Below are 12,559 nucleotides of genomic sequence, written 5' to 3' on the forward strand. Positions count from 1 at the left end.
AAATGACTATAGCTACACATTTTGATAAGTTGAGGGACCAATGGTAATGGATTTTTAGTTGAGGGACCATTACTCCAATTTGATTAAAGTTGAGGGACCATTTGTACAATTTACTCTATTGAGTTAGATAGTTAAATGTTTAAAGGAAGGGAATTGGTGGATATCGAACTGCGACAAAGTGCATAAGTATTATTGTTTTTCATCAATACGGTAAAACGTCATTTGCTTGAACTGCTAATTAATTACATAGTTTTTTGTTAGTCTTTAATTCTTTGATATTAGCCATATTCTAATATAATCTACTTGGTGTATTCAGTTGAGAATTTGAAAGATTTTAAAGGTTCATGCGTATTTAACTTGAGGTTTTAAAAGAGTTACACGGAAAGGTTCGAATTTGGATGTATGTGACAAAACATTGTTCTAGTCAATTCGGTTTCATTTAGATCCACTTTTAACAATCAGTTTTTAACTCCTTAATATGTTTTGAGTGAAAGATATTGTAAAGATTACTCTTGATCTAACTAACCCCAACAAACAAACAAGACCGTTGAATTATTTTGCTATATCTGATCATTTTAAAAGTCACATGAGAGTAGCTTGCTCGAAACAGATTTATCATCGTGTAATTTTTAGATCTAATATGTCACTGTTATGTGAAAAGAAACTTACACTTGACATTGTATTGTTCGGTCAAAATATCACTAGGAACGATTGTTTAAACTTACACATGAATTACAAGAAGAACAATTACTGTACTTAATTTTCTTCAAATAGGACGTCCTTAACATATAGAAAACTAATATTGTTGTCGAGGTTTATCATGCGGAATAATAATCCGACATATTTCTTCTATCGTCCTTGTTTAAATGTTGTCACAAACTAAAAGCTAAGAACTTATTTGGTACTCTACTTGAATCCAACTTTTTAAAATTAAAAACAATTTTCAAGTTTTAGGTCTTAAAAACTTGTTTGGTATGACTATTTTCAAAAACTGAACTCAAGACTAACTCAAAAATATAGTATATTATCTAAAAACACAAAAAGTGAGTTTTTAGAGTTTTTAAACTTAAACTCACTCCTTTCTTTTCTTTCCATCCTCCCCTCTCACTCCAAATTTATCTCTCTTTTCTTCTTTCTCTCTCCCCCTTCTCTATTTGTTTATTACCTTTTTGGTCTCTCCTCCAATATGTCATCTTCATTCTCTCGGTTCTTTCTCTCATTTCTCTTCCTCTATATCTCCTCTAATCTTCTCACTTCTTTCTCTTTCCTCCAATCATCTCTTACTTTCTTTCCTCATCTCTCCTCTTTCTCTCTCGACCCCCTTCTTATAGATTTTTTGTTCAGTTTAAGTTGTAAGATTTAAAAATTTTAAATTGCATACCAAAAAAGTTTTTGAGTCTTAAAGAAAATTGTATTCAAGAAAAATTCTTAAGAAATGTTTTGAGAAATTATAAAAATTTTCAAATAAAATATCAAACAAACCCTAAGTAATCTCGTGAATCAGTACAATCCATAGTTGTAGAATCATGTCTAGAAGTTCTGCAAAAACCTTAAAAGTCCGCAGCCTCGATGATTAGGGCAAACATATCTTCCGCTGCTGCCCTCAATCATCACGGTGAACATACTTCCGCTGCAGCCTGCAGCAGCGGAAGATAAGCTTAATGGTTATCTTAGCAATGACAGATAACAGTAGTCATACACAAGATACATAGTTATTCAATGACTTTTACAATTTAAAATTACTACTTCTAAGAAGAATAGAACATCAAACACACATTAAGCGAAAGCATCCAATCCAGAAATAATTTTTGGTTTCCAAAAACCCCCTAATTAATAATGATGATCATGTGGTATAATCCTGCCAAAGTTTTTCTCCTCAGTTTTATCATGCTTCACCTCATGGAACGTAACAAAAGCAAAGGAAACGAGATCATTGAAATATCTAAACTTATAAAATTCCGCAGCCTCAAGACTTGCAGAAAGGATTGAGTTGCCACCAGAGTCGTTTGAGATGGAAACTCGAAACACCGCTACGCGTGTATAAGGAACGGAGTCGTCGGTAGCCTTGCCATCGTACACGAACTCCATACGGTCATCATCAAATCGACCTATGTGACAGTTAAACGGGGGTAAGAAAGGACAGAATATTGGCCCAAGCTCATGCAGAACCTGATACGGCTTGGGGTCAGATTCTCAGACCCTCGCAGGTTCTCAGACCACTATATTAACAAATGAGCTAACTGAAATGAAATTTGGATTTCAAACCAAAAAATAAGTTCTGAATTTTAAACTCTGCATTTATATTTGAGTTTCTTGACCCGTTCATCTAATTCCCGAAAAATCCAAGCTTTACTTCAGTTTGATACTAAGAGAGATCAAGCAAGTGTAAACACTAGAGCTAAGTTAAACTTCTCGAAAGAAAATCGCAGATAGCGGAAGGAATTTAACTGAGTCATGTTAGAACATACACTTCCGGTGTCAAATTTAAGAGGAAAACTGAACGACCATTAGTTTTATGGGTCAGCTATCACAACTTGCATTCAACAAATTCAACCAAACAAGAGCCAAAGAAAACTAAATTACACCTCCCCAACACAAATTATTAAATTATTATAATCAAAGCATTTCGTTAACAACTCGAGAACATATCCTAATGAATGACATGAATATCATCCAACGATCATACAGTTTTAGATGTCGGTGATTTTTGTAGAGATGATTTTGAGAGAAACTTAAAGGATGAATGATTGGATCGTCGGAACACATTATAAAGTAGGCCCTAAGAAATGTATCAAAATTTGTGTCAAAAAATGTCTCCCAATATATAATATAGACACATGTTTTAAAACATTTTTTCATGACTCACTCCATAATATATTTCAATAATACAACCGTCTAACTTTTAGATCGTTGCATAATTTTAGATATGCAATCTTACCATGTGTAGTAATGAATTCAATTCAACACTTTGATAGTATAACATGCCAATTACAGTAACTTAGAGCATCTTCAATAGATTCTCTAAATGAACTCGTGCTAGATTTTGTCACAATTCCTATCCACCTTCTATTTTGTCACAATTCCAATTCACCTTCTAGGATAGGAATTCTCCTAAAAGCTCCTAAATCTATAAAATGAGAAAGTAATTCCTAACATTAATTACTAATATTTTAAATAAGAGCTCCTTTACTATTGGTCAACCATGGAAAGGGGTCCTATTCGGATTCCTTCCACCAAATTCATCAATTTGGGCTCTTGAAATTTAATCAAACGGCTAAAGTTATTATAACTTTTAAAATAGGCCATTGTTTTTAGTCGTTAGATCAAATTTCAAAAGCCGAATTAGTAGATTTGATGAATTTGGTGAAAGAGATCCTCTATGATTGAAGTAGAAATTTTTAAAGAGCTCCAAAACTATTTTTTTTATCTTATTAACTAAAACTGAATTAAAAATATTTAAAACATAATTAAAGATGCTTTTAATATTTAATTAGCTTCTAAACACGAGTATCGCAAGATTTTTTTAATCACGCGCACTACGACCCATTACAAATTTGTAAACTATTTAAGTAAATAGAAAAACAAACTTGTAAATTATTCAACTGAAGTGCCAAAAACAAAAATAAAACGGTAACATAGAGCAACTTGCATGACTTCCGTTTCCCGTTTTAAGTCCTTCCACATTAGCTCAGCTGCGAGTCCCTCTGCAACCCCCACCTTCTAATCCTCAATTGAAACTGCGCCACCGCCGCCAAAACCTTCACAGTCTGCTCCGGACTCAACACCTCCACCACCTTCCTCACCGTCGACCCGCGAAGACCATCGGCGCTCTCGAAAACCCCCAGCATGGCCGTCTTCAGCATCTCCATCACCATATCCAGCGATGAAATCTCCCCAACCATCGGCCTCCCCACCCTCCGCACCAGCGCCAGAATAGGCGGCGCCGCCACGCTCTCCTGAATCCTCGCCATTGTTTCCGAGAGATCCCGCTCCGCCCGCCTCGTCTCGCCCTTCACAGCGTCCATCTCCCTCGCCTGCTCCGCCGTCAAGTCCTCAACCGAGCTGTCCACCATGCGCAGCACCATTGACGGCTTGAATCCCGCCAACCAGAGCAAGCTCCGCTCGAAGGAGCTGAGCCACGGCGGCGAAAACAAGACGAACACATCCTCCTCCGCCGTTCTGGCTTTCTCAGCGAAGTACTGCTGGTAGTGAGACAGAACCTGTTCGATTAAGTTCCTCTCTCGGGCATCCTTGTTTTCGTAGTCCGGCGATTCGACCAGTTTAAGGAGCTGGTCCAGAAACGTTTGCTGGCGGTCCAGCCAGCCGCCGAGGAACTTGACAAACCGTTCCCTGGCCGGGTGAGCAGCGGCCATGTTCTCGGAAAAGAGCCAACCAAATTGTCTGCGTCTTATGTCAAAAAACGGGATGTCACTGCCTCAATTTATAGAGAAATTTTTCAGTGTGACCGGTACACGGGATGATGCATCACGTGTTACTATACAAATAATGGTATATGTGTGCTAAAAAGTTAATAACTTAATAAATAAAATTTCTCACCACTGCTATTAAAACATGTGGTGTACTACTTGTGTTCCTGTCTCAACTAAAAATTTCTGCAATTTATATGGTTTCGATTTCCCTTTTTGGTAATTTTCTGTCTTTTTGGCATGTGAGTTTTGGAGTTACTTTCCTGAAAAGGCAACTTCATTGGTGTGCGATGCGGTTGCTTCGTTATGAAGACCTTAACTTGTTTGGTAAGGGGAGGAAGATCACATAGAAAGTGCTCTTCAAGTGTAGGCGGTGAAGCAATGGCAATTCTGTGGGCTTGGTGAATGACTTGCATGGAACGATTTCATCATCGTTTTGACATTTAAATACACTGTTAAATATAAATTAATATTCTATTATTGAACTATATAATGTAAATTGATATTTAGCTAAAACGGTTTCTAAGATTTGAGTTGATAGAAGTGATCATTGAGTCTGTTTTCTTATGTAAAACATCTCTGTTAAATAAAAATCAAAATGACAAAATATCTTAATTTGATCAACAATGGCCAAATATTAGACAAGAATTGAGGGTATTTTGTCATTTTCTCTCATTTAATGGAGATTTTTCGAATGACCAAATAATTTACACTAGACAAATTTAAAGATTAGTTCTATGTATTTTAAATTTCAGAGACTAAAGGGAAGGCGTATGTCAATTTCAAAAATCATTTTAGCTAAAAAACTGTGTAAACTCATTTTATATAAGTTTATCTTTCTAAGTATTGGTAGCACAGTAATATTAACTTTACAATTAGATAATGGACTAACATAGAACGAGTTGACAATTATAAAAATATATGAATCACTAAATGTCTATGTTATATAATGGTAAATTCGTTCTATATAAGTTGATATTTTCGAGCTATCCATTCTTTTTTATTTCTTTTGGAGGGTTGCAAGTGTCGAGCAGTAAGAGAGACACGTAATTGAAACGGTGGGAGACATTCAAGTCGTCTGGCTTGGTGATATTTTTGCTTGGCCCACGGTGGGACCCACAACCGACGATGTCATAAAATGATATACCTATCCAAATCGGGTATTCCACCTCCTATTACCATCTTTGGTACTGGAATCAAGCACGTTCTTTGAGACGAGAACTTTTGCGCCACCTGGTGCTCCTACCAATCGTTGTTAGACACTTGGCCACTTTACTTACTGACACATGGCATGTCGACTGATTGACAAGTGGCATATTTATGTAACTAACTACTGGAATTCATTATTTTCATTATTTTTCTATTACCACATAATCCAGGTTACGGAAACTGAATACGATGATCTTTATTAACTTAGCCTATTGACTCACCTCACACAACCAATGCCTTGAATTTTTCTTTCTCGCTCTCTTGAACGGTACGAATTTCCAGTACGAATATCATGATCCTTAAATTGTAACAGTGATTCAACGCCATATTATGGGATACGTCCATACAGACAAACTCGTATAGAAAAATGTAGCATTATCATTTCACTCCAAATGCAACACGCAAGGGCACCTTGAGCCATTGCTTTCATCAAATGGTCACTGAATTTGAAACCACCCTTGCTCTAGCACATGTAGTATCTAAGGTATCGTTTGGTCTGCAGACAAGACGAGACGGAACGAAGAGGGAGCAAAGATGCTCTCGGATGAAAATAAGGAGGAAAAAGAAGAAGACGGAGAGGTTATAATTTTATGTTCTACGAATGTAGAATAAGTCATTCCATGGGATGAGGCGAAACGCAAATTCATCCAAAATTCGTTCCATGAAACAGCGCGTTCCACCCGTTTTAGGCACCTCAAACGTGAGACGGAACGCCTTGTCCTACTTCGTTCCGTCCCGTCCCACATACCAAACGGTACCTAAGGGTGCGTTTGGTACGCAGACGGGACGGGACGGAACGGGACGGAACGAAGGTGTAATTTTTGAAAAAGACATGGGGTATATTTGTCTTAAAATGGTAAAACATTGTGTTCCACAGACGTGGAACAAACCCGTTCCAGGGGGGGAGGTGGAACGCAAAAACACCCAAAATCTGTCCCGTGGAACAGCCCGTTCCACCCATTTTTGGCGCACCAAACACGGGACGGAACGCCTCGTCCCGTTCCGTCCCGTCCCGTCCCACGTACCAAACGCACCCTAACAGCAACTACAAGAGAAACATCATCAAGGAACTTTCGAAACTCAATCCGAAAAGGTCAATCTAGCAGGGGCTAAAGAACAGATTCAAAGTAAAACGTAATACTCAAAGAAAATCACGGCCAAAGGATTGGAGTTTGGAACAGCAAACAGTTTTCGTATAAATTGCAACCCTCGTTCGCGGGTCTCGATCAAAAAGACTAGATCAAAGGGTAACAAATACATAATATTCGAACTTGAACCCTTGTAATTGAGTTCTCAAACTAAGCGTATTCCAACAATGAAATGAATTTTTAAGGTATTGAGTTTACTCAGCCTCCGAAAAGGTACCCGGCTGCTTGTTCTTCGTTACCGTCAAAAAATTTAAGAGCTTGTATTACCGCATCTCTCCCAAACCCTAGCTCAACAAGCTTTGCAACTTTAGCTTCAAAATCAGATCCCTGCAACCAGCATTGTCAGATATAAAAATTTCATTCGATGATCCAACTTATCTGTATGGCGAACCCCGAAGGAGTGAAAACCGTAGTTGATATCTTAGAACTGAGATTAAGCAAACGTAAACACTACAGCGTAATTAAATTTCTCAATAGAAATTAGAAAATAGTGTGTTTGCTAAAACAAATTACCTGAGTCGGGTTAGAACGAGCACTCCCTGTGTCAAGTTTAAAAGGAAAAGGAAACGACCATCAGTTATATGCGGGAAAAATTCATGCATGCACTGCTCTCACAATTTGCAAGTAACAAATTCAACCAAGAAGAGCAAACAAACTAAATTTCACACCTTGACACAAATCACCATCAAGGCATCCCATAAACTCTATAATTCGCATTTAACCGATTCAACCAAACAAGAGCAAACAAACTAAATTGCACCTCCCGACACAAATCATAACCAAAGCATCCATTAACGACTATGAGCAATATCCAAACTAACCAGAAGATTGCCCTCCAGATGGCACAGTTTTGCTCGTATCTGCTGTTCCCGGTGTAACCTGAAGAATACCATATTAAAGCAAAATGAGCAATAATCCTAATGAATGCTATGATCCAAAAAACCATGTAACCTAAAGAAATAAAAGTCGAAGGTCAACTACCTTACTATATTTGAAACTTTTATAAGACAACATTATCCTAATGAATGCTATGATCCAAAAAACCATGTAATATCCATAGATTCTACACTTAACAATAAAATTAGGAGGGGATGGGAAGATATGGAAAAAACCTAAAAAAATGGAGCAAATACAAAGCCTCATACAAGATGATCCAATTGTTTGCAAGGACAACACCAGAATTTTTATCCTAATTTTTTTTATTATTAGACAATACATTTCAGAATCAGAAACTGCAAAAAGATTCCTTGACTTCAGGAAAAGTATAAATTCGAGTAGACTTACAGGAGCTCCTGAGCTGGATGCTTCCTTGGCAAACCTTTCTTCATCGAGAAAACGAGATGGGATGTCTTTTTCTAAAACAAATACATAGATTTAGATTTTTCTTTAACAAGGGACCATAAATATTCCAGAATATTTAAATATCCATACATAGAGATCATGGGACCAACCTTGCAAAAATGGTACAGAAACTTCTCCACCGCCAACTCTCAAAACATTTTCATTCAAATCTATAATGCACTGATGACATCTTTAATGTTAGAAGACTAACAAATGGGGCTCCTCCATTAATTAAAACCATTGAGAAAGACAGCTTGCACAAAATTTGGAGCATGGATTCTACCTGATGCTTACGGAGCATATCCAACCCAAAGAGAAACTCCATATTTGGAGCATCGAGAACCATGAATGAACAAGGGTAAAATATACTTCCAATCTACAGAAACAATGTTAAAAAGCCTGTCACTCAAGTAAGAATTTCAGACAGTATAATATGATATGGATTGCTTATTACAGGCAGCTACCTTGATAGGAGCTACATGTATTCGACCCAATATCTCGGATTGACCAACTCCATGAGCAATGCCCTTATAACGTTGATCTAAAAGCCTCAACAATCTAGAGAGTTCAATGCCCAAAACAACACATCGTTAGGTTTTTGCTCCTGTAACTCTCATGTTATTCATAAAAATATGGAAGAAAAAATAAACAGAATTTGTAATTAAAAAACCAGCAGTAAAGCATTCAAAAATTGCCTTCCTTTTTACAAAACTTATCAGTAGGGTTGGTCACCAAAGCAAAATTTATGTGGCTAAAGTTGCCAAATCAACATCAGTATTCATAAAAATATTTCATAAGGATTCGACGTGATCATGGAGTGCCGGCTGTCGACTACCTGACGCCCTCCCCCTCCTCCTTTATCCGGGCTTGGGACCGGCCATGTAAGACATGGGCGGAGTTCAAATAAAGAAAATCAGCAATAAAGCATTCAAAAGTCTCCTTTTTCACATGAACTTATCTAAGGTTTGGTCGCAAAATTATTCTAAGTGGCTAAAGTGGTATGATATAAGTAGCTAGTGAAAACAACCGACTGCGATTGTTATCGGACACCCTACAGTCCCTACTGTTCTACATGATCCAAATCTACATCGGCATTCATCTCAAAATCATGCATGCATATTTATTGTGTATGGGCCACTGAATGTCCACCATGAAACACATATTAAATGAGTCGTTTGTGTAAATATACTTTCACAACCAGTAAAGAGAAAATTACTATTTAATAGTTAAAAATATCTCATACCCACAACGCTCGGCACAACTTTTAGATATAATAGTTGACTGCGCTCCACTATCAACAAATGCCTGGATACAAGTGGAAATAGACAAAGTATGTAACTTTTGCAGTCACTTAAAGTACAGACAATCAATAAAGAAAGACAACTGATAATACTACTCGTGATGGGTAGCGTTTATTGAGTTGTACAGGAAACATAAAGGGCAGTAAAAGGCAACACAGATGACACAAAAATATTCCAGCAGTCTCATATCACATTGAACTGAAGAGAAAGAAAAGTAACAGTCCTAAGCTATATGGGAATAATTACCTTCAACGGGATACCATTCACTTCCATGTCAACATACAACATAACCTGGAAAAACATAGAACATCAAACAAAATACCAACTTAAAATGATAACACTGGTAGCAACAGCTGATAATCATACATACCACTCTTGCGAAAGCTTCAGGGTTATGCTCCAAAGCAGCAGCCCAATTTTCATCAATTCCTTTCTGCAAAGGAATTAGCAATATTAAACAAAATATATACTGTGAGCAATTAAGATTTGATTTTAAGGGTATGTTACCACTGCAAATGTTTTAGGAAAGAATAACTACAACTCCAGGTTATTAAAGAAACTATGGAGTTGGATTATCGCTTGTGAACCACACTCCCTTGACAAAGACAATAATCACAATACCACTAACCTGGCGAATAGCAGCTTCAATCTTCTTCTGGGCTTCAACATCAAAAGGATCTGCATAAAGAAGAGCCTGCTCACAAGATTCAGGTAAACAAAAGCTCCATGAGTTACAGGGATTAAATTCATGCCAAAATCAATATTCAAGAGGTAGGACAGGATAAACAGGTATACTCACAGATACAGACATTGCAATATCTTTTACAGTTAGTTAACGTAACTGTATTTCTCGGAAACTTCATAAACTACCATATGGCTATATGTGTTTTATTAATCGGAGAGTATGGAGACAGATTACAGTGAAGGCCATATTAAGTAGCAACTATCCTACAATGACTACGGAAGAAAATGTAACTTACAAGCTCCTCATCTTGTTTCTGTTTTAGTTCAGATTTTTGGCGATGACGCTCTCTTAAAAGTTCCTGCAGTCTATTGAGATCATTTCCAAGAATAACTTGTGCCAAGTCTGGGTCACTCTGTAAGTTACAAACACAAGAAAAGACTATAAGAAACTCACGGGAAGTAGAAAATCACGAACTAAGGACAGTGAATTACATTTTGAAAGACTGCAACAAACAGTTTATATCAGAATAGCAATGCAAAATTTAAAAAGGAAGATTTCATTCAACTTATTGCTGTTTCTTTTCAAACACTATGTAGCAAGTATCGGCAAACGCCAACCAAAACCAGAATAAGAAGTAAAAGAACACCATTGCTACCTGAAACAACTGTGCTATCAAATTAGAATCATTCCTAATGTGCTGCTGGAAAGCTTCTGGATTTACCGCAGACCCATCCGGATTGAAGCTCAAAGCATTGGTGGGTGCACTGAAATATACTCACAGGCCCATTAAACACACGAACATCATACAGTGAATTGCACATAAAGTACAACATTATCAAGTATACCTCGAAGCGGTAGTGGATACCATCATTATCAAGTCTTCATCTCTGACACCAAGAGCACTCAGCTTCTCAGAATTCCTCATCTCCCTCCCATTATATAGCAGCTGCTGCTGATGAAGCAGCACCCGCGTCTGCTCATGCGCATTAAAAAACATATCAAGCATGCGTTACACATTACTCTATTAACTAATCTGCTAACTGAATTTAAAATTAGCTTCCAAACCAAAAATAAAGTTCCGAACTTTTAATTCTGCAATCATATTCCAGTGATGAACTCTAAATCCCAATCACAGAAAGACCTAAACTTTACTTCAATATGATATTGTTTTCCCCAAAAACAGCATAATCCCACAAAAATAAAGTAAAAATAAATAAATCATCAATAATTAAATTAAATTAAATTTCTCACCTCCACCTCCAGCAGAGCTTTCACATTCTCAACCTATCACACAAAAAATCAAATCAAATATAAAAAAAAAAAAAAAAAAAAAACTTGAGCTTCCAAATTAATTGAAAGAACTATCAAATCAATTGGGGGTTTCTGCTGAAGTGAAAAATTAGGGTCTTACAGTCTCGTGAGGATCGACGTCTAACGAGAGGATCTGTTCGTCCGCAGTCATCACTGTGATCTTCATCTTCTTCAATCTGTCGCTGCGATTGGATCTCCGAAGTCGATTGGTGATGATTTTGTGAGATTGTATTGTGGATAGTATCGAATCGGAGCTTCGGGTTTTTGGATATAATAGAGGATCTGTTTGATTAGTTTGGACTTCCAGTCCCACTTGGAGAAGACGGACAGAAGGATCCTCTGTGATACGAATTAGTTGCACTCGTCTAGTTTCCTTCCTCTAAAAGAAAGTTATATTCTTTTCCTAGTATTTGTTTAAGAAAATAAATTGATGTAATTTTTATTTTTTGATGGAATCAGCGGATAGCTTCGACATGGCAACCATTTTTTCAAGGGCCAAAAAATTCAAAAAGGCATTTATATCTTCCTTTGGTCATAATCGTGTGATTATGCTTATTATTTTAAATTTATTGACTTTTGATCCAACTAAGCGATTTTTCTACTTTATAATGATGACTCCACCTATTTTTAAGAGTGTGTGTTTACAACTTCTCCTAAATACCCTTTATAGCCTTTTGAGTGCTTTTGTACCGTTATTTGATGTGCACATTTGATTTTAGGCTCATTTTGCAAAGTTATGCATTTTAATATTATATTATATTACCACTTAATATTACGATATTGTTCTTCACTTAAGAGAAAAATATTAGGTTTGATTTTCACTAGAGACGGATTTGAATTATATTATTATTAGTTCATTGTGAGGTTTAGCTCACTCCCTCACTCATTTAGTATAGATACAATCGTTAGATAAAAAAATTGTATATTGTTTTCTTTGTTATGGTGCTTTTGAACATTTTGTAGCAGGTAATTAATAAGAAGTAGGATGATAACATGGGATGGCAACAATTCGTATGATCGAAAGAATCACATGTACGTGTGAATGTTGGTTATTTCTAGCATCATTAGGTTTATCGACATTATAAATTTACAAACCACCAGGGTAGGTTTATCAAATTACAAACCTAATTAAAAGAT

The 12,559-nt window shown here is 36.7% G+C and overlaps 2 protein-coding genes across 3 annotated transcripts; both read right to left on the minus strand.

Annotated features, from left to right (window-relative positions):
• Window positions 1-3,464: 3,464 nt before the first annotated feature.
• On the minus strand, window positions 3,465-4,487 carry LOC126589347 (protein ZW2-like). The gene has a single exon (XM_050254615.1). The coding sequence runs from the start codon at window positions 4,371-4,373 to the stop codon at window positions 3,684-3,686; it is 690 nt and encodes a 229-aa protein (XP_050110572.1). The 5' UTR covers window positions 4,374-4,487; the 3' UTR covers window positions 3,465-3,683.
• A 2,314-nt stretch (window positions 4,488-6,801) lies between these two features.
• On the minus strand, window positions 6,802-11,805 carry LOC126589346 (protein DNA-DAMAGE INDUCIBLE 1-like). Of its 2 annotated transcripts, none has more exons than XM_050254612.1 (16): window positions 11,523-11,804; window positions 11,363-11,395; window positions 10,957-11,084; window positions 10,767-10,875; window positions 10,407-10,523; window positions 10,055-10,120; window positions 9,797-9,859; window positions 9,673-9,717; window positions 9,369-9,430; window positions 8,590-8,683; window positions 8,409-8,501; window positions 8,236-8,305; window positions 8,069-8,139; window positions 7,606-7,663; window positions 7,298-7,323; window positions 6,802-7,111 (listed from the first exon to the last, which is right to left on the minus strand). In XM_050254612.1, the coding sequence occupies exons 1-16, from the start codon at window positions 11,586-11,588 to the stop codon at window positions 6,983-6,985; spliced, it is 1,230 nt and encodes a 409-aa protein (XP_050110569.1). In that variant the 5' UTR covers window positions 11,589-11,804; the 3' UTR covers window positions 6,802-6,982. The 2 variants fall into 2 exon arrangements, with proteins under 2 accessions (XP_050110569.1, XP_050110570.1); XM_050254613.1 differs by lacking the exon at window positions 6,802-7,111 and adding an exon at window positions 7,125-7,211 and having other exon boundaries at window positions 11,523-11,805.
• Between the last annotated feature and the right edge of the window lie 754 nt (window positions 11,806-12,559).

The sequence above is a fragment of the Malus sylvestris genome, chromosome 11 (genome assembly GCF_916048215.2).
Source record: "Malus sylvestris chromosome 11, drMalSylv7.2, whole genome shotgun sequence".
NCBI classification, from domain to species: Eukaryota; Viridiplantae; Streptophyta; class Magnoliopsida; order Rosales; family Rosaceae; genus Malus; species Malus sylvestris.

Coding starts and splice junctions, on each gene's coding strand:
- LOC126589346 (XM_050254612.1), bottom strand. CDS start 11,588: ATGAAGATCACAGTGATGACTGCGGACGAACAGATCCTCTCGTTAGAC. Junction 8,684..9,368: donor AGTTGTGCCGAGCGTTGTGG/GTATGAGATATT, acceptor TGAACTCTCTAG/ATTGTTGAGGCTTTTAGATC. Junction 7,112..7,297: donor CTCGTTCTAACCCGACTCAG/GTAATTTGTTTT, acceptor TGCTGGTTGCAG/GGATCTGATTTTGAAGCTAA.
- LOC126589347 (XM_050254615.1), bottom strand. CDS start 4,373: ATGGCCGCTGCTCACCCGGCCAGGGAACGGTTTGTCAAGTTCCTCGGC.